We start from the raw sequence: 20,205 nt of genomic DNA on the forward strand, positions 1-20,205 counted from the left end.
CTGGGATGATTTAACTGGGAATTGGTCCTGCTTTGAGCAGGGGGTTGGACTAGATGACCTTCTGGGGTCCCTTCCAACCCTGATATTCTATGATTCTATGATTCTATGAATCCCAGGTTCAGTAGTTCCTCCCCTTAGGCTGGGGGAGGGTCATTCAGACACCTGCCTGCCTCCCAGACTTCAATAGGTATAACATTTCTTGTGGGAATGGGTTAGGTACCTGCCTTACTCCACACAAAACAGCCGGAGGTGATGCCCATTTTATAACTTTAGTCCAGTGGTTAGAGCAGTCTCCTGGCATATGAGAGACTCACATTCAATTCCCCCTCTCTTATCAACAGTTATGATTGTGAAAATGATTGATTAAGGTATAGCTAAGCAGGAGTCAAGTTTAACTATATAAACTGGGGTCCAAAAGGAAGCTTTGGAACCTAACTCCAGGACACAACCCAATATCAGAGCTGCCAGACCTCAATGCTCTGCCAACTATGTCATGCAGAAGCTGGAGCCCCAGATGACCTGATCCTGACTGGCCACAAGTAAAAATTCATGTGCTTTATTGGGAGTGGTGAGCATTGTATGCTTAGTGTGTGTATTCTGTTTTGGTAACTGTTAATAGATAACGGTTAAGGATATTACTGTGTAAGGCTTTTTCACTGATAAAAGGACCAGTGGTGCAAAGCCGCAAAAGATTACACTCTGAGCCCTAGGAAATGGGTACATGTGGGTACTTAAATTAACCAGGTTACAGTCTGAGCCCTAGGAACTGAGAATGGCTGGCCCTGAGCCCTAAGAACTGGGTATAGGTAGGTGCCTTCACCCAGAGCCCTAGGAACTGGGAAAGGGTGGGAGTGAGTAAATTAACTGGGTTATGCCTTGAACTCATGGAAGGGTAAAGGTGGAGTGCCCTAGAGTGTGCAGGTAACAGAAGAAGTTCCACATTAAACTAGCCCATAACTCTGTGGTTAGAACATCCTCGTGAGAGGTGGAAGACCCTTATTCAAATCTTTTCTTCCCCCTCTGGCAGAGAGGGGATTTGAACATGAGTCTCCCACATGCCAGGAGATGAGACTAAACATTATAAGGTGAGCACTACCTCCTCTCCTCCAGCTGGAGATTTTGAATGGCAGTCGATCCTGTAGGTGCACTCTGAGCACACCTATCAGATTGGGCTCTGCACACAAGTTAGGCAGCGGAATGCTTGTCTTCCCCTGGTTTGTGGATCGCTCTGGACAGGGCCGGCTCTACCGTTTTTGCCGCCCCAAGCAGGATGTCTGAAGACAGAAGCTGCCACCGAATTGCCGCCGCGGCGCAGCCTGCAGACTAAAGCTGCCACCGAATTGCCACTGCAGCAGCCTGAGGAAAGAAGCTGCCGCCGAATTGCTGCTGCCGCGGAAAGATGAGACACCGCTCTGACGGCACACAGACTGCCGCCCCTTTCACAGTGCCACCCCAAGCACCTGCTTGGAATGCTGGTGCCTGGAGCTGGTCCTGGCTCTGGGGCTTAGGCAGGAGATAGGCAGCAGTGTGCATGCTCAGAGGCAGAAATGCAGGCTTAGAGGGAACTTTTTCTCTGAAAAATTAGGCCATTAGTGAGTTTAGGGGCTTACAGGGTTCATCAGGAGTTTTGAGGATCAAAACTGACATTAGCAGATACTAAATCTGGCATCTAGGTGTTCAAGTACCTTTGTGGTTCACACTTCGTGAGTAAAAACAATGAGGAGTCCTTGTGGCACCTTATAGACTAACAAATTTATTTGGGCATAAGCTTTTGTGGGTTAAAACCCACTTCATCAGATGCATGGAGTGGAAAATACAGTAGCAGGTATATATATACCCATTGATTTCAGTATGAAGTTAGGCCTGAGAGTCTTCGTAGGGCACAGCTATTCTGTTGATCACATGCAAACACATGAATGCAAATTCTTTTGGCGTCTAGAAAAAATGTAAAATTGTGGTCTCAACAGAATACATTTCATATCCTTGTTTTAGTATTTTTCTCTTTCCACCATATTTTATGCATTGTTAACAATCATGCCTGATTAGTTTCTCATAGGAAGCTCTAGCTTCACTTCACACCATCATCTATTTGAAGTCACTGCCTTAAAAAAGGCATAGGCCCAATGGTACTTTATTCACCTGGGTAGTATCATCAAAGTCATGCATGTGCATAAGTATTTGCTGAATTAGGGCCATGATATGTGCCTCTGTAAATCATGTGACTCTGTTCAACATGAAATATGTTTTGAAACAGAAAATAATTTCTTCCTAGTCACTAAACTGAAACTCATGCTAGTAACCATACCTGAAAAGAGTAATTACAATGAAAATACTATATAAATAAGGCAAGGTTACTATCCTGAGTAAGCATTGTGCAAGACAATGAAAGATTAGAAAGGAAAGTGAGATTTAAGGGCACAGGGGAAGAATAGAATGTTAAACACCTCCTAAACCAGGGGACAATTGGCAGGCCAATAATTTCTGTTAGAAAACATATTACACAGACAGCATAGACAGATGAGAGAAGAATTATAAATAAGGCTATGATTTACTCAGTTATTTTTCGTAAAAGTCATGGACAGGTTACAGGCAATAAACAAAAATTCATTGCTCGTGACCTGTCCATGACTTATACTAAAAATAACAGAGAAAATCTTGGGGGGGAAGGAGGGGTACCTAGGGCCAGCAGCACCAGCTGCAGGGGTCTGCCCAAGCAGTGGCTCATGTGGCTGTCCCTGTGCCCACCTGAGCAGCTGACCCCGGGGTCAGCTACACTGGCCGCTGCAGAAATCATGGAGATTGCATGATAGACACAGAGCCCTAATTATAAATAACTTACTTCGGGTGCGGGGAGGGAAGGCAGTCATTTGACACAGATTTCTCCTGTTAAAAATTGCTTCACTGGACCAAGGCAGAGAAAGTTACATATTTTGATGACTAAATGACGAGTGTGAGGATTCTGACACTATACTCCAGCCATCTCCTTACCTCCAAAGTGCACTAGCCTCAGCCAGCACCCACAGGCCCAATAAGGACTTTAACCCCATGGTCTGGTTAGTGTTGCCCACCGTAAAAGGAGGTGGTTGCTCTAGGACATCATCCCTCTTGGAGAAAGGGAAGGTTCAGAAAGCAAGCACGGAGGTTAAGAACACTACAGTTCCAAGGTCACACTGGCTCTGTCCTCCTATCCCCTCCCTTGCCACATGTGAACACACACATGCAAAAGGGGCTAAGATGCTGCTTCACACATTCTGGGATTTTTGTGGTGTGGGGGAAGAAAAGGAATGCTCGGGCTCTGACTACTTTTCTGTCACTCATGAGGTATGGAGGAGAGACTCAGACTGTCCTCAAGTAGGGATGTGTATTGTTGAATATTATTCTTCATATAAAATTCCTCCTTCCATGGTGGGTGGAGGGAGTAGCAACAAAAAGAGAATTCTGGAGGAAAAATGGGAATAAAAGTACTGAGGGAGACCCAGCTGCTTCTCTGTTTTGCTGTTTTATTTTGGTTGTTTGATAGGAAAGGTGCTCTCTCCTAGACCGACAGTATAGCCAGGGACACCAACCAGCAGATCTCACTATGAAGGGATCCACTTGAGTTAACAACTCTGAGGCATGCAGCAGCTATTAATATACCTTGACCTCTGGCTGTCTGATAAAGAAAGAAAGGTTGGAGGAAGAACAGAGAGGAATTTCTAATTAAAGCTGCTGCTTCAAAGAGTAGTAAGAAAAAAAATAAGCTTTCAAAAAAACCCAAACAAACAAAAAAGGAGCAGCACCAAGCTGCTTCCTGACAGTGAGATCATGTGGAATAATCTCCCTGAGGGAAATTATGGAAGCCGCATCATTTAAGTCATTTAAAGTTAGTCTGGACAAAACAGCTATTATGTAAAGAATATTCCTGTATGCTGAGAGGGATATGCATTAGATCAGTGGCTCTCAACCATTCCAGACTACTTTTCCCCTTTCAGGAGTTTGATTTGTCTTGTGTACCCCCAAGTTACAACTCACTTTAAAACTACTTGCTTACAAAATCAGACATAAAAATACAAGAATGTCACAGCACTCTATCACTGGAAAATTGCTTACTCTCTCATTTTTACCATATAATTGTAAAACAAATCAGTTGGAATATAAATATTGTACTTACATTTCAGTGTATAGTTTATAGAGCAATATAAACAAGTCATTGTGTATATGAAATTTTAGTTTGTACTGACTTCGCTAGAGCTTTTTACATAGCCTGTTGTAAAACTAGCCAAATATCTAGATGAATTGATGTACCTCCTAGAAGACCTCTGTGTATCCCCAGGTGTACATGGACCTCTGATTGAGAACCACTGTATTAGATCAGTGGTTCTCAACCTTTTCCTTTCTGAGGTCCCCCAAACATGCTATGAAAACTTCATGGCCCACCTGTGCCACAATACCTCGTTTTCTGCATACAAAAGCCAGGGCTGGCATTAAGGGGTGGGTAGAAAGCAGGGCAATTGCCCAAGGCCCCATGCCACAGGGAGCACCGTGAAGCTAAGTTGCTCAGGCTTCTGCTTCAGCCCTAAGTGGCAGGGCTCAGGGCCCCACACTTCATCCCTATGCAGTGGGACTTCAGCTTTCTACCCTGCACCCCAGCAAGTCCAATGCTGGTCCTGCTTGGTGGAGCCCCTGAAACCTGTTCGCAGCCCCCAAGGGACCATGGTTGAGAACCACAGTATTAGATGATTCAGTAGGTCTCTTCCATCCAGTTTCTGTGAGAGAATAATGTTGTAGAGTCCAGGTGGTAAAAGGGTTGAGCCCACACAGTTTTTAATAGGCATTTTAGATTACATATTTTGTATAGATATTTCTCTGGCACTCAATGCCATAGAATGTGAGCCCCTCACACTATAAAAAGTACATTAAATTACCTCTAGAAGGCTGAAGTCTCTTTCCTGTCGCCCCCCCCAACGCCCCTTTTTTTTTTGGAGCCAATTCATTACAGTGAAAGAATAAGGGTGGTCAGTTTCTCCAGTATCTGATGTCATTACTGCACTAATATTTAGAGTAATGCTGGGCTTCTGCAGAACCATGGTCCAAAATCATCGGCCTTTCACGAATCTTCCTTATCTTTAGTCACCACAATACAAGATCTGCTCCCCATTCCCCCATCCATTGAAGTGTCCTTGCTGAGTACAGCAGGTATGATGGGGAGCATAAAGAGATGGAATCTTACCTATCCAGACCCTAGCGTATTCAGGGTTTTGGGGGCAAGAAGCTTGAACTGGACCAAAATTTGACTGTCACCCAATACAGACAACAGCACACAGGTGTAGTGTGTTCATTCGGGTTGGCTGTTGTAGAGACAGGACACTGCATCAAATGCTGCTTCGAGGTAGCCCATTGAGCCAGCCCCAAGTATTGAATTAGTTGTAGTTGGTCATTACAAGCATTAATAGAGAGTGGTGGTGGTAGGTTCCTCTAAAAACAGATACATTCGTTTATAATTTTTTTATTTTACATTATACTTTACATCCTGTCTGATTACATAATGTATGTTTATAGCTGTATTACCCCTCAATAAAAGATAAACAAGGTATATGAAGTAGTTTTATCTACCTTGTAAACATGATAGTGACTTCCCCCACCCTCCAGGGCTGTAAAATTGCATTTGTATCTCTATCAAAACAGTTTACAGTCAATAATGCATTAGAAGTGTAGTCAGATTGCATTCATCCTAGAGGTAGAAGTGAAACTACTAGAAGGGCTGTGGTTACTGCATGTTATTTTTTTTTTACAGAAAGCTTTCAGAGATATATGTCTAATTACACAATTCTTAAGAGGTAGGTTATAAAGATAACGTTACAACTACTAACAGAAGCTACTGTACTATAATTGAACAATAAAGATAATAGGAAACACACTTGGTTTTTAACTGTGGAAAGACTGTATAAAATGGATTTGGAGGATTCTTGCCCAATCAGAGCTGCTAGTATAGACCCCCTGTATCCATGCAGAGACCCAGTGATTTCAAGGAGGTTCTGCTCAAGCATAACAGTTGGTCCATGCAGATTATTGCAGAATTGGGACCTAATATGGCTAAAACTAAATATATTCATCTGACATTTTACTGTATGATCTGAGGCTCAATGAGGGAAAGTGGATAAAGCATTTTGGAGATGACTGCTTTTGTGAAGGGTTAAACTTTTTGTAGAGTTTCCTAGATTTGTCATATTCAAAAATGGTTGTGTACAATTTCAAGTTTATTTTATCCTGTTATCCAAGATTTATGCCTTTGGCTAGTATGGGAATGTTTACTGTGTTAATAGTTTAGGCCTTGACCCTGCCACTCTGTGAATAAAGTCTCAGATATGCTTGAATATTTGCAAGATGGCGTCCTAGCTGTTCATCCTGGGAATATTTATCCACATGACTAAATTTGTATACAGAGATCTATTAATGTGCTTAATATTTGCAGGAATCGACCCACAGTCGTGTAAAACTATTGCAATACCAGTGTTAGAATACCATTAGCAATGCCATGCTTTAAAACTAAAGTGTTTTATTCAAATGTTAAAAGAATCATAAAATGTTTAAATTAATAGGCCCTTGGCCTGGTTTATATTTTCTACAAGGAAAAAAAGATTACTTTTAAAAAAATTCCAGAAGACAACAGAAATACAGGGATGGTGATTGTCAGATGGCTGTTAAGAAGGTTCTCCTGTTCTAATAGTATCCACCATCACCAGATAAAGAAACAGATCTTTAAAGAAAACTTTGTTTCATAGCATTCTGTCTGGCAAGGAATCACTTACCAACAATTGTGATTGTGAAATCTATACCGCTATTGTTTTGTCTTTATTGTCCCCACTTCTCTATTATTTATCTGAATAGTCTCTATTTCTTTAATTGTTATGCAACAGGCAAAAACTAATTTTGCAAGATTTAAATCAACTAAGGTGGTGGGGTTGATGAAAAATACTGGTTTTTAGTACTTTAATTTAAAATGATCAGTTAAGGTATACATCAGCAGGATTAAAGTTTTACTATATAAACTGGGGTCCAAAAGGAAGTTCTTTGGAACCTAACTCCAGGACACAGCCCAAGATCAGAGCTGCCAGACCTCAACGTCCTGCCAGCTATATCTTGCAGAAGCTTGAATCCCCAGACGATCTAATCTTGACTGACCACCAGTAAAAATTCATCTGCCTTATTTGGAGTTTCTGTGCTTAGTGTGTGTATTCTGTTTTACTAACTGTTAATAGATAAAAGTAGTATAAGGACCCTACCGTCAATCAAACCCTACCCCCGCCCCTTAACCCCTTGACCACACCCCTTGACGCTTTAGCCCCGCCCCAGCTCAAGGGGGCCCTACCATCAATCAAACCCTAACACCACCCTTTGACCCCTTGACCCTGCCCCTTGACCCCCCACCCCCTTGCCCGGAAGTCCCGCCCCATCTGGGGTTTTACTTCCGGGGTCAAGGCTGCCACATGACCGGAAGCAAGGTGTGTTATGTGACCCCCCAACCCCGCCCCTTAGCCCCACCCTTGACCCCTGCCCCCCTTCACCGGAAGTCCCATCCCATGGGGGTATTACTTCCGGGGTCAAGGCTGCCACATGCCCGGAAGCAAGGTGTGTCATGTGACCCCTCTAACAACTCCTCCCACTGCCCTCTACCAATCAGATGGGTTTCGCCCCTGTAGGACCACCCAGAGAGGAGATTTGACCAATGAGGGAGAGTTCCGGGGCGGGGGTGACCCGTCCGGAAGTGGGTCTTGTGACCCCTCTAACGACTCCACCCCCAACCCTCTACCGATCAGGAGGGGTTTTGTCCCTATAGGACCGGCCCCAAGAGGAGATTTGACCAATCAGGATGAGTTCTGGGGCGGGGTGACCCGTCCGGAAATGATTTGTGTGACCCCTCTAACAACTCCTCCCACCAACCTCTACCAATCAGGCCGCCCCGAGAGCAGATTTGACCAAAATAGGGCAGGTTCTGGGATGGGGTGAACCGCCCAGAAGAGGGGCGTGTGGCCCCTCTGCCAATCAGAGCTCAGCACCATCACCCCATAAGTCCCAGCATCGGGCAGAAGAGGCTGTCTTTTACCAAGAGCGCGTGTTTTACAAATCGTGGAAACATGGACTCCTTCACCACCCCCATGAGAACTTCAGACTTTGTTTTAGCCCCGAGGGCCTTCAACAAACCGCAGAGAAAGCGCTACATCAGCAACAGTTCCGAGGTGGAGGAGGGGGCGATTGAGGGGAGCCCTTTGGCCCAGCCATTGATGGATACCCCGGACCCTGAAACGCAGCCACTTGTGGCGCCCCGCGATGAGCGTGATGGCTTCTTGTTGTCCACCCCCCTGGAGGAGGAAGGCGATCACAGCTCGGGGAAGTCACTAGTGGACAAGATGAATGGAAGAGACAACGCTCAGGTAAATGAATGCTTAAGAGGTGACGGTCGAGGTTGGGGGTGTAACGGGGCTAGGAACCAGGGATTGGGTAAATCAAAAACCAAGTAGTGGGGTGCTTACGCTCTTTCTTTTCTTAAAAAAAAAAATCTCTCGACAGTTCGACGATGCCTTTCTAGAGGACCCGGAGACCCTGGACAGCATTGCACCAAGCAGCGAAGATGAACTGGGCCCACCTTGGTTTTGCTCAACGCTGATACAAAATGTTGAAGAGGACTCCGAGGATGACAGCTATGAGGAGTTTAGGAGAAGGCTTGGCATGGAACTGACTGAGCCAGTGCCACGTCGTGAGCGTAAAAAAGTCATGCGGACTATTATACGCGTTGCTGTTTATTCTGTTCTTAATCACTTCTTAGGGAAAAGCTTTTTGAAGATTGCGAGGGCTGTGTCATAGATGCACCAGGCCAGCGGCACCATGACTGTGCGACTTGGACTTCAGTGGATATAAACTGCAAGCTCCGGGGCCTGTGTGCTGAGCTGTGTTTGGAAAGCTTATTAAACACTGTTATTCCCATAGGTTATGCTATGCAATGTCTGTGCCTAACCCAAGAACATTTAGCACAAGGGGTGACCTTGATAAATGCTGTGCAATTCAGTGGAGACCCTGACCATGTTTTAAAGAAAAAGACCAAACCGGAAGATGCCTGCTTAGAGCGTTACATTGACCGTCTGGTCCGCACAAAAAGTTACAGAACCCTGCTTAAGAAAAAGGCTATTTGTAAGAAATCTAAAAGGATTAAGTTAGAAAATAGTGAGGGGCCAAACATGCGATATAAAACTTGGTAGCTGTAAATTTAAAAAAAAAAATCTATTGAAAAGGGCTTTGTGACTATCTGTATTTCTGTTAAAAGGTCTCTGGCCCTTAAGGGAGCTTAGTTTTTTTTTTTTCCTTTCTTTTTTTAATGGAGCATCTTGGTTTGTTTTCAAGGAGCTGTATATCTTTTAAATAAAAAAAAATTGTTTGTGAGAACCTAGCTCTTGTGTCTTTTGTGTAAGAGAGACCCATTTACAGCAAAAAAAACAAAACAAAAAAAAACTGAAATGTATGTTGTGGGAGGGGGAAAAATATCCTAAAAATGTGTTTACAATAAAACAAACAGGGATGGTTCAGACATGTGGTTGAGTACAATAGAGCTGACTTATTCTGTTCAACTGAATGGGTTTAACCACCCCCCTCACTAAATAGCCAGGGTGCCTGTGATTACTCACCCTTGCTGCCATAGGGTTAATTTTGATGGGGGTGCACCCATAGTAAGGGAGGTAGGTGGGTGAGGATGGTGAGTTCTGATTAATATGAAATGAAATAAAACCTCAGGAGTTCGCAGATGCTATTGGACAGTTTGAATATAACCCCTGGAGTTGGTGGAACGCTATAGGCCAGTTTAAATATGGCCCAGGAGTTGGTTGAAGGCCACGGGGCACTTTTTCTAGAAAGCACCCCCGCCCCACCAAACTTTAAGCATGAAAGAAACATGTTTTTAAAAACAAAAACAAGCCCCATGACATTCATTGATATCTGCAAAGGGCCCCTCACTTGAAATGGTTACTATAAGAAGGCCCTACAGGGGGGAAAAAAACAAAAAGTATTTGAACTTAAAAAAGAAAAAAAAGAAAAGCAGCCCAATTGTGCAGAAAACTTATTCCCCACACCTGATCACAAAAGGGAACGCTAGGGAGGGGTGATCCAATCAACCTGCTAACTATTTTGAAACAAAAGAGTTAGGATGGTATAAAAAAAAAACACCTCAGGTAGCTTGGAGACTGTCTCTTTCAACAGAAACTCTCTTGAATTGCTGCTGGACTGCAAGTGGAGGTATGTTCCCTGTTTTTTTAACTCTGAATATATATATATATATTATATAATGCCATTGTTTGGCCATGCTGTCTTAGTAAATAATGGTGCATATCTTTATTGCAGTGTGATCTGTTTAGCATAGAGCCAGTAACTTTAAGTTGCAGTTCATCACCAGGCCAAGGTAAAAACCATTTTTAACTGGAGTTGTGCTTAATAACTTCAGGTATTACATAGGTTGAATAGGGATTTGGGAGCTAATACTAACTAACATTTTGGCTTGTTTTTTACCCCAAAGACCCCAAGCACACATGGCTGGGGCGGGGGACAGAACAACCAGGGGTCTTTTTAAAAGCATGTGGATTTATTGAAAAGTATTTTGTTGCAAACAGTGCATTAAACTCTGTGTGTGTGTGTGTGTGTGTGTAAAACATAGGTGGTTTTTAAAAAGTATATGTCTACAAACTGATGGTGATGGTGTGTTTCCAATTAACAGGGTTTTTACTTTGCAAAATGAGATGTATTTTTTAAAAAAAAATATTTGTGGGGGTTGTTTTCAAAGTGGTAGAAATAAACTCAAAACCTGTGTTTGTTGTACAGCCTGAAATGGATTATTTTGTTTTAAAGCTATGACTTTTTTAAATAGAAAAAACACCCTAATGGATATTTATTATTTTATTTTAAAGTTTACTAGACAGTTTCATGTGTTTTATTAAAATGTTGTTTGCTTTACAGCACGGTCAAAACATGAGCGGGTAAAAATGCTCAAAAGAAAAAGGAAAGAGACAACTGAAAAGAAAAATTCACAAGTATCAGTGACAGATGGATGGATGAAGCCAGGTAAATATATTTTGCTTATTAGTCTGGTTAATTTTGCAATGTTGACATACCCTAGATGTCAGAAGCCAGTGTCTCATCAGGGAGGGGGTTCCTCCTCAGCTGATGGAATTCTGGGGAAACTGAATGAGCTATAAGGCCCTGAAAAGAGCTATCAACAAGGATCATTGGGCTAGTGCATCACCCTCCCCTTGGCATCAGCTTGTGATGGATCTGAAGGGCAAAAATCACCACATCCCAGTAACCCCTTGGGAGGCTGATGGCTGGGGTTCTGTATTCAACACTCTCTCCTTCCCCACACCCAACCTGCAACTGGGGCTGGTGGAGGAAGATGAGTCATAGGACTTGAGTAACCTCCCCAACCCCAGCAGAGGCGAGTGAGTAAGGCCCCACATATGTCCTTTGTGCTCTTTAAGATAAGCTCCTTGCTTCCTTGTGAAGATGTATGGCTGCTGACCAAGGAGAAGAAGCAAATCTGATCACTTCCCTCATTCTCTTTTGCACCAGGCTTGGTGGGGATACCAGCAGGATGAAATCTCAGCAACTCATGCTTGAATAAAGTCACCTTTTTAGTATTACCAGTAAAGGGAAGAAAAAACTGACTTACATAAATTATCAATAGCCAGATCATATCCTCCATGGGTCAAACCTCCACAAGAGACACTTGCACAATTTGATATAATAAGCATCACAGAAACCTGGTGGAGTGAGGATAATCAATGGGACACAATCATTCCAGGGTACAAAATATATCAGAAGGACAGAACAGGTCATGAGGGGGCCGGGGGAGGGGGGGGGAAGTAGCACTATCTGTGAAAGAAAATGTAGAATCAAATGAAATAAAAATCTTAATTGAATCCATATGTTCCATAGAATCTCTATGGATAGTAATTCCATGCTCTAATAAGAATATAACCATAGGAATCGATTATTGACCACCAGACCAGGACAGTGATAGTGATGATGAAATGCTAAGGGAGATTAGAGAGGCTAAGAAAATCACATAATTCAATATTCGTGGGGAATTTCAATTATCCCCATATTGACTGGGTACATGTCACCTCAGGATGAAATGCAGAGACAGAATTTCTCTATACTTTAAATGACTGTTTCTTGGAGCAGCTGGTACAGGAACCCACAAGGGGAGAGGCAACTCTCGATCTAGTCCTGAGTGGAGTGCAGGATCTGGTCCAAGAGGTAACTATAACAGGACCGCTTGGAAATAGTGACCATAATATAATAACATTTAACATTCCTGTGGTGGGAAGAACACCTCAACAGCCCAACACTGTGGCATTTAATTTCAGAAAGGGGAACTATGGAAAAATGAGGAGGTTAGTTAAACAGAAATTAAAAGGTACAGTGACGAGAGTGTCCCCATGTTTCAGAAAAGCCGACTCAGCAGGATTGTCTGGCTATGTAGGCTCCCTCCTTAGGCCCTACGCTCCCAGCGCTCCCAGCTACCTTCGAGACACCACTGACTTCCTGAGGAAACTACAGTCCATCGGTGATCTTCCTGATAACACCATCCTGGCCACTATGGATGTAGAAGCCCTCTACACCAACATTCCACACAAAGATGGACTACAAGCCGTCAAGAGCACTATCCCCGATAACGTCACGGCTAACCTGGTGGCTGAACTTTGTGACTTTATCCTTACCCATAACTATTTTACATTTGGGGACAATGTGTACCTTCAAATCAGCGGCACTGCTATGGGTACCCGCATGGCCCCACAGTATGCCAACATTTTTATGGCTGACTTAGAACAACGCTCCCTCAGCTCTCGTCCCCTAACGCCCCTACTCTACTTGCGCTATATTGATGACATCTTCATCATCTGGACCCATGGAAAAGAAGCCCTTGAGGAATTCCACCATGATTTCAACAATTTCCATCCCACCATCAACCTCAGCCTGGTCAAGTCCACACAAGAGATCCACTTCCTGGATACTACAGTGCTAATAAACGATGATCACATAAACACCACCCTATACCAGAAACCTACTGACCGCTATTCCTACCTACATGCCTCCAGCTTTCACCCTGACTACACCACACGATCCATCGTCTACAGCCAAGCTCTGCGATTCAACCGCATTTGCTCCAACCCCTCAGACAGAGACAAACACCTATAAGATCTCTATCAAGCATTCTTACAAGTACAATACCCACCTGCGGAAGTGAAGAAACAGATTGATAGAGCCAGAAGAGTTCCCAGAAGTCACCTACTACAGGACAGGACTAACAAAGAAAATAACAGAACTCCACTAGCCATCACCTTCAGCCCCCAACTAAAACCCCTCCAATGCATTATTAAGGATCTACAACCTATCCTGAAGGATGACCCAACACTCTCACAAATCTTGGGAGACAGGCCAGCCCTTGCCTACAGACAGCCCCCCAACCTGAAGCGAATACTCACCAGCAACCACATACCACACAACAGAACCACTAACCCAGGAACCTATCCTTGCAACAAAGCCCGTTGCCAACTGTGCCCACATAGCTATTCAGGGGACACCATCACAGGGCCTAATAACATCAGCCACACTATCAGAGGCTCGTTCACCTGCACATCCACCAATGTGATATATGCCATCATGTGCCAGCGATGCCCCTCTGCCATGTACATTGGTCAAACTGGACAGTCTCTACGTAAAAGAATAAATGGACACAAATCAGATGTCAAGAATTATAACATTCATAAACCAGTCGGAGAACACTTCAATCTCTCTGGTCATGCGATTACAGACATGAAAGTTGCGATATTACAACAAAAAAACTTCAAAACCAGACTCCAGCGAGAGATGTTGAATTGGAATTCATTTGCAAATTGGATACAATTAACTTAGGTTTGAATAGAGACTGGGAGTGGCTAAGTCATTATGCAAGGTAACCTATTTCCTCTTGTTTTTTCCTAACCCCCGCCCCTCCCCCGACGTTCTTGCTAAACCCTGGATTTGTGCTGGAAATGGCCCAACTTGATTATCATACACATTGTAAGGAGAGTGATCACTTTAGATAAGCTATTACCAGCAGGAGAGTGGGGTGGGGGGAGAGAAAACCTTTTGTAGTGGTAAACACCCATTTTTTCATGCTTTGTGTGTATAAAAAGATCTTATATACTTTCCACAGTATGCATCCAATGAAGTGAGCTGTAGCTCACGAAAGCTTATGCTCAAATATGTTGGTTAGTCTCTAAGGTGCCACAAGTACTCCTTTTCTTTTTAATTCAGGAAGTATACTCTTTGGAGGAGGCTACTTTCTTAGATGAGGAAAGGAATAATCATGTGAATGAGTTGCTAGTGTATCCTTTTCAAGCTCCAATACAAAATCCTTGTAGGAAATGCACAGTTTGCCTGTCCAGGCACACATGATAGCATTATAAATGGGACAAAAGCTTTGTGAGTAAGGAAAGGCATCTTTAAAAAAGAAAACATCACTTCACTCCTTTACAGTGAGTCAGTCAAGATATGAGCATAGGACTGAAGTGATTAAAGATCTTGACTCCTGTAAATATTCTGGGAGGCAGAATCACATATATAGAGTCCAAAAAACAAAGGGAAAGTGCAAGAAAGCCCACCTATAAATAATTTCTGGTTTTCAGCCAGGGCATATTGCGCAAGGCTTTGTCTGGATCTCTTTATTCCTCTGAGAAAATATGTGTCAGAACCCACCAGGATTCCCAAAATGAGAGAATCAGCCACCTTTGCCTTCCCCACTCTTCCTGAGTCGAGTAGTCAAAAAATCCATGTGCATGCACTCACACCTCTACACCTTGTTTATTTGAAAAGCCATTTTTAGTTCATAAAAATCCCCCCAGAAGTATTTGACAATTTCCCTTCACTAGTTTTAGTCCTGAGCTGCACCAAGCGCAGCACAGGATCTGCCCCATGAACACACAGAGCTGCTCTGAAGAATACAGCTGCAGTCTGCAGAACAAAAAAGATCCTAGCATGAACACTTGCTTTATATTAAGAAACAAATAAGTAAACTTAGGGTACCCAACTGTTCCGATGTAGTATGGCTTTTTACACCTGTGTAACTCCATTGATCTCAGTGGAGTTACTTCTGATTACTGCTGGGGAAATTGTGTGCCACTGCACGTGTGCAGAATTTATGTCCCCTGGAGATTTCTTTCTGCAGATGACTTTCTGACAGGGAAGCAAAGGGAAGCTGCAAGAGCAGTCACGCACCACTCCCTAGCAGCACAGGTACATCATTTCAGGCACCCAGAGCAGCCGGCAGAGAGATGAATCACAGTGGGGCTAGGAACACCTGAGCCAGGATCAGCTGCTAGTCCTGCCTAGGCTTGAGCCAGGAGAGGACGGGACTTCCTCTTCCTCTGCAAGGAGTGACTGCGGCTGTGTTAGACCCACCTCCAGAAACCTTCCCCAGCTGCAGGAAGCTCAATATCCTCCCCTGCTTCCTGCCCCCATCACTCCTCAGCTATGTAGGTAGGGGTCACTGTATGGGGAGCTGCTCCCCCCATCCACCCAACCCCCGTACATCTGAACATCCCATACCCAGACAGCCCTGCCAAGCCTCACCCCATACACCCAGAATCCCCCTAGCCCTCTGTGACGTTATGAGTGTAATATCATACCTCATTGAAAGATGATGGGGCCAGAAAGAGTTAATTAACTCACAGACTGACCTAACCCATGGCTGAACTTTAAAGACTGGTTAGGAAGATATGTAATTGAATAGAGCTTTGAAACGCAAGTCTGCATTGTCAGAGGTAGAAGGGTAGATGTTTGCTCAGGTCTTGTGATGTAAGCAAATAAGTCTTGTCTATTGCTAAAGCTTTGATTCAAAGATCAAAAAAGGAATATTAACATTTAGGAAGACACTTGAGAGAAATAGTATTATTGTCTATGTCTCTTTGAAGGTTGTGATAACCTGTATCTGAACTGTTTAATGGATAAATTATCCTGTGCTAATTGCCATGATGTTTGGAAGAAGGAAAGTTAAGCCTATCATCTTCTCAGGAAACCATAAGCCATAAGGATTGAAATCCTCAGTCACTGACTGGAGTCACCCAGAATATGGACCTTGGACTATAACCTATGGACTATTTCTAAAAGGACTTTTGGCAACCACAAGCTGAGCTCTGCTATGTATCTGAACCTCAAGAATTGAATTCATCTGTATGTGTATTGATCTTTTAACCAACACTCTCTCTTTTTTCTTTTTTAATAAATTTTAGTTTAGTTAATAAGAATTGACTTTCAGTGTATATTTTGGGTAAGATCTGAGTTATCAATTGACCTGGGTCTGGGGCTTGGTCCTTTGGGATCAGGAGAACCTTTTCTTTTATATGATGAAATAAGATTCTCAAAATTTATCATCATATGTTTGACATGTGTGTCTGGATGGAGGCCTGAGGCTGGGTACTTTAAGGGAACTGCATTATTTGGACTTTTCAGTAACCAGTGAGGTACTATAGAAGCTGTTTTGTGCTGGTTTGGTAAATCTAAGTATCGGAATATCCAACAGCATTTGGGGTTTGTCTGCCCTGTCCTGTTTGCAGTTCACCCTGATTGAGTGACCTTAGCTGGCTCCCACAGGCAGCCCCGTCACACCCTCCATACCCAAACCCCACCCCACTGAAACTCAACCCCTGCATCTGGAGCTCCCCTGCACCCAGACCCCCTGCCTCCAGACCCCGACCCCTACACCCAGACTACTCCCTTCTGAGCTCCCTGCACTCAAACCCCCAACCTGATGCACCACCCTGAGCCCCCACATCTAGACCCCAATCCCACCAAGCCCCACTCCCCCAGCACCCAGACCCCCCACACTGAGGCCTCCCACACCCAGACCCCTCCGCTGAGCCCCAATCACCTTCACCTGGAAGCCCCTACAGAATCCCATTGCCCCTGCACCTGGAACCCACCCCCACAATGAGCCTCTGTGCATCCAGATCCCCCCACACCTAGAACTCCCACTGAGTTGCCTGCACCCAGATCGTCCCGCACAGAATCCTCTCACCCCACACCTGGATCCCCCCACACTGAGCCCCTCCACACTTGGATTCTGCCTGGTTGAGGCTGTCTGCCCCATACCTGGTGCACCTGTCCCAGAGGGGCATGGCCCCAGGGTGTGTCTGGGGCATGCCCAGGCTTTGTGCTGTGTCAGGGTCAGGTGCAGCCTCACTGCTGAGTCCATGTCCAAGGGGTCGGGGGGCTGCAGGGTGATCTCCCACCTTCTTGCAGCCAATGGCCTGTACTCCCCACCGCAATGCTGGAGCCTCTGCATTTATTTATTGACACTTGCAGAATTTTAAAATATTGTGTGTAGAAATTTTAATTTTTTGGCGTAGAATACCCTCAGGAGTATCTGTTGTATACTAGTGAAGATTAAAAACCTTAAAAGATTAAGTCATTAAGCCTGGGTGGTATTCCTCCAAGAGTTCTGAAGGAATTTATCAATGAAGTGGCTGAGTTGCTACCAAAGTATGTGTTCTCACATTAAAATCAGCTATTATGCTATTACTGAAGTGAATGCCCACATCCTTTTTGCTTTCATGAGCACAGTAGGAGAGAGGTGTACCCAGAGATTTCTTTTAGAGGGGCTTGATTAATCCTACAAATTTGTCTTATGCTGTGTGATCTTTTACATATCTGTATGCATCCAGTTTCAGGACTGGAGCTTGAGAAAATAATTTAGCTTTACATAAGGCATGTGTTCACGTGTCAGTTGTCAATGTGTTGCAATTTTACATTATCAGAGTGGATCATCCTTGATCAAAGTTCAGTGGAAGAGAGAAAACGGCAGTGGGAGAAATGGTAATACAGTTTGCTGTAAGAGAGTCAAAAAAAAAAAAAAGCAGCCTTTCCCCCCTTCAAGTTGTATAAAGAAGGCCTGAAAGCTCATCTTTCTACTTTTTTTAAAAAATCAGATTTTTTTTAAAAGTTAAAAGTTCAGATCTTTCCTATCCTGCAAGAGTGTAGATGGCTGAAGAAAAGGAGGATTAGGATATAAAATTACCAAAGTAGTGAAACCAGACTAACTTGATAGGGAAGTTTTTATTTAGACTGTTTAAAACTCTGGGATGTTAACAAAAAACCTTCCCCGTTAAGGTTCGATTATATATATCAGAGGCCCTCAAAGATTTCTGCAGCAAGGGCATGGAAGGCCAGACTTGCCATTCCTGATAGTTCTGAGATGTAACTTTTTGTTGTGTTTTTAAGAGTCTGAAAAAAATTTTAAAGTAGTCCCTCTTTAAATCATAAAGCAGCAATAGAAGTATATCGAAGATACAGCCTTTCCTATCCATCCACACAGCTAGAACACTCATCATATTGTGTCTCAGTGACTGCAACATTTCTCTCCGGCCTTGACAAATGCAATCTTTCCCTGCTTATACCCATTCAGAATGCTGCTGCAAAGATCATCCTCCCAACATGTTCCTTTGACCACATCACACCTCTCTTTGCATCTCTCCAATGGCTCCCCTTCTCTATCCTATCAAACATAAAATGCTTGTCTTCATTTTCAAGGCCCTTCATGACCTATCCCCATCCCACCTGTGATCTCTCATTCACTATCAAGATATCTATTCCCACCTCCAGCCAGTGATTTCAGCCTTCATGCCACATTTCAGGAAATCTTGTTATTACAGAAAGCCACACCTTCTAATCCATTTATGCTTCAGCAGTTAGTTTATATAATAAACAATTTCAAGTGTTATTATACAACTGACAGAGCTTGGACCCATGTTTCAGAAAACCTTGTTAGATATGCCAAAATACTGCAAACTTGGAAAAATTTATTTGAATCCAAACTTGCAACTTTACTTCATAATTAATTGTGTCACAAAGTTCGAAGCTTTACCAGCTCTTAACATGCTCCTCAAAGAGCTCTTGCCATTCTTTATGGAAGGGCCCTATCAGAACTCTAGCTAGGGTTGTTTAAAGTTAACCATATTTGAGAGGATAGTTTTCATTCTCCCAGCCAGAGATATCAGAAGAGTTAAAAGCCTACATTCAGCCTCAAGAAGCAGTTATAAATACATCAGAGACTGAAAGAAAGTCACAGATAGATACTGATTTACAAAATAACCCATATAACTGGTAGTTGAGGTCCATGTTGTGCCTTCTTATATCCTGTTTAGGGTGTTCTGCTGGAAAAATATAGATGGCACAATAGGCCATGAATAATATTTTTGTAATTTGTCTGTTTGTTTCTGTAGCAGTACAGAAAGCAGTAAGGAATATTAAATATAAATTAACTTACTATACACATCAAATGATCAAATTCCTTAGACACACATGCTAGGCCTTTAGATTGTAAGCTCTTTGGTCCAGATACTATCATTTCTCTATATGCAGCATCTAATGGAGTCTTTACCTGGTTGACTCTAGCAACTACTGCAATATGTGTTAATACTACACCTTTGCACAATAACCATCAGCTTTCACTCATTTTTCTTCTGACATCAAATAGGAAAACAACTTTCACAAAAATATTGCGTGCGCACACACACACGATAGGCTCTTTTAGGAATGCCTCAGCCAGTGAATTTTTGTAAGGCATGCAACAACTCACTTGCATGCCTTAGGCAGTCCAAAATGGTATCCTCCATGCAGCATGACCATGCACATTCTACAAAATGGCATCCTCCATGGGGGACAGAAAGAATTATCTCATGGGCCAGATCTGGCCCACGGGGCCACCAGTTGGACAACACACAACTGGTCAAGAACGCAATGCATGCCTTGTATATACACAGACGGCATGCGACTGACTAAGGCCCAATACTCGTATCATATATGTTGGCATAACTATTGGCTCAGATGCCATTATTCCAGATATATATCTGTGCAAATAAGAGGAGAATAAAGCATTTTAAGGTAGTAGGTTGTTTTTTCAGCAGTCGTGTAGTTATATTAGTGCTATTAACGGTGAAAAACTAGACACTGGCATTTTTCCACAATGTCTTATTAGTATTGTGATAACCCCAGTTATGGATCAGGGCCATACTGTGCTAGACATGATACAAACACATAACAAAACAAAACAAAAAACAGAGGCTGTCCCAAACTTGGATTGTAGCTTCTTCCCAAAGCGGCTATAATCCAAGTCATTTCACGTGCTCTATTCAGAGCAGGTTTAAAAGT

At 43.2% G+C, this 20,205-nt stretch overlaps 2 protein-coding genes across 2 annotated transcripts in view; one reads left to right on the plus strand and one right to left on the minus strand.

The window, feature by feature from the left end:
• The window catches only part of RDX (radixin), a 133,958-nt gene that overhangs the window by 101,412 nt on the left and 12,341 nt on the right, over positions 1 to 20,205 (minus strand). The window lies entirely within an intron of this gene.
• Positions 1 to 20,205, plus strand: part of FDX1 (ferredoxin 1) — a 78,014-nt gene that overhangs the window by 3,163 nt on the left and 54,646 nt on the right. Inside the window, exons 2-3 of the mRNA XM_073329081.1 lie at positions 10,975 to 11,079; positions 12,465 to 13,035. Coding sequence (XP_073185182.1) covers positions 11,066 to 11,079; positions 12,465 to 13,035 — 585 coding nt within the window. The 5' untranslated portion in view covers positions 10,975 to 11,065. The remainder of the gene's footprint in view (positions 1 to 10,974; positions 11,080 to 12,464; positions 13,036 to 20,205) is intronic.

Source organism: Lepidochelys kempii, chromosome 1, assembly GCF_965140265.1.
Source record: "Lepidochelys kempii isolate rLepKem1 chromosome 1, rLepKem1.hap2, whole genome shotgun sequence".
Lineage (NCBI taxonomy): Eukaryota > Metazoa > Chordata > Testudines > Cheloniidae > Lepidochelys > Lepidochelys kempii.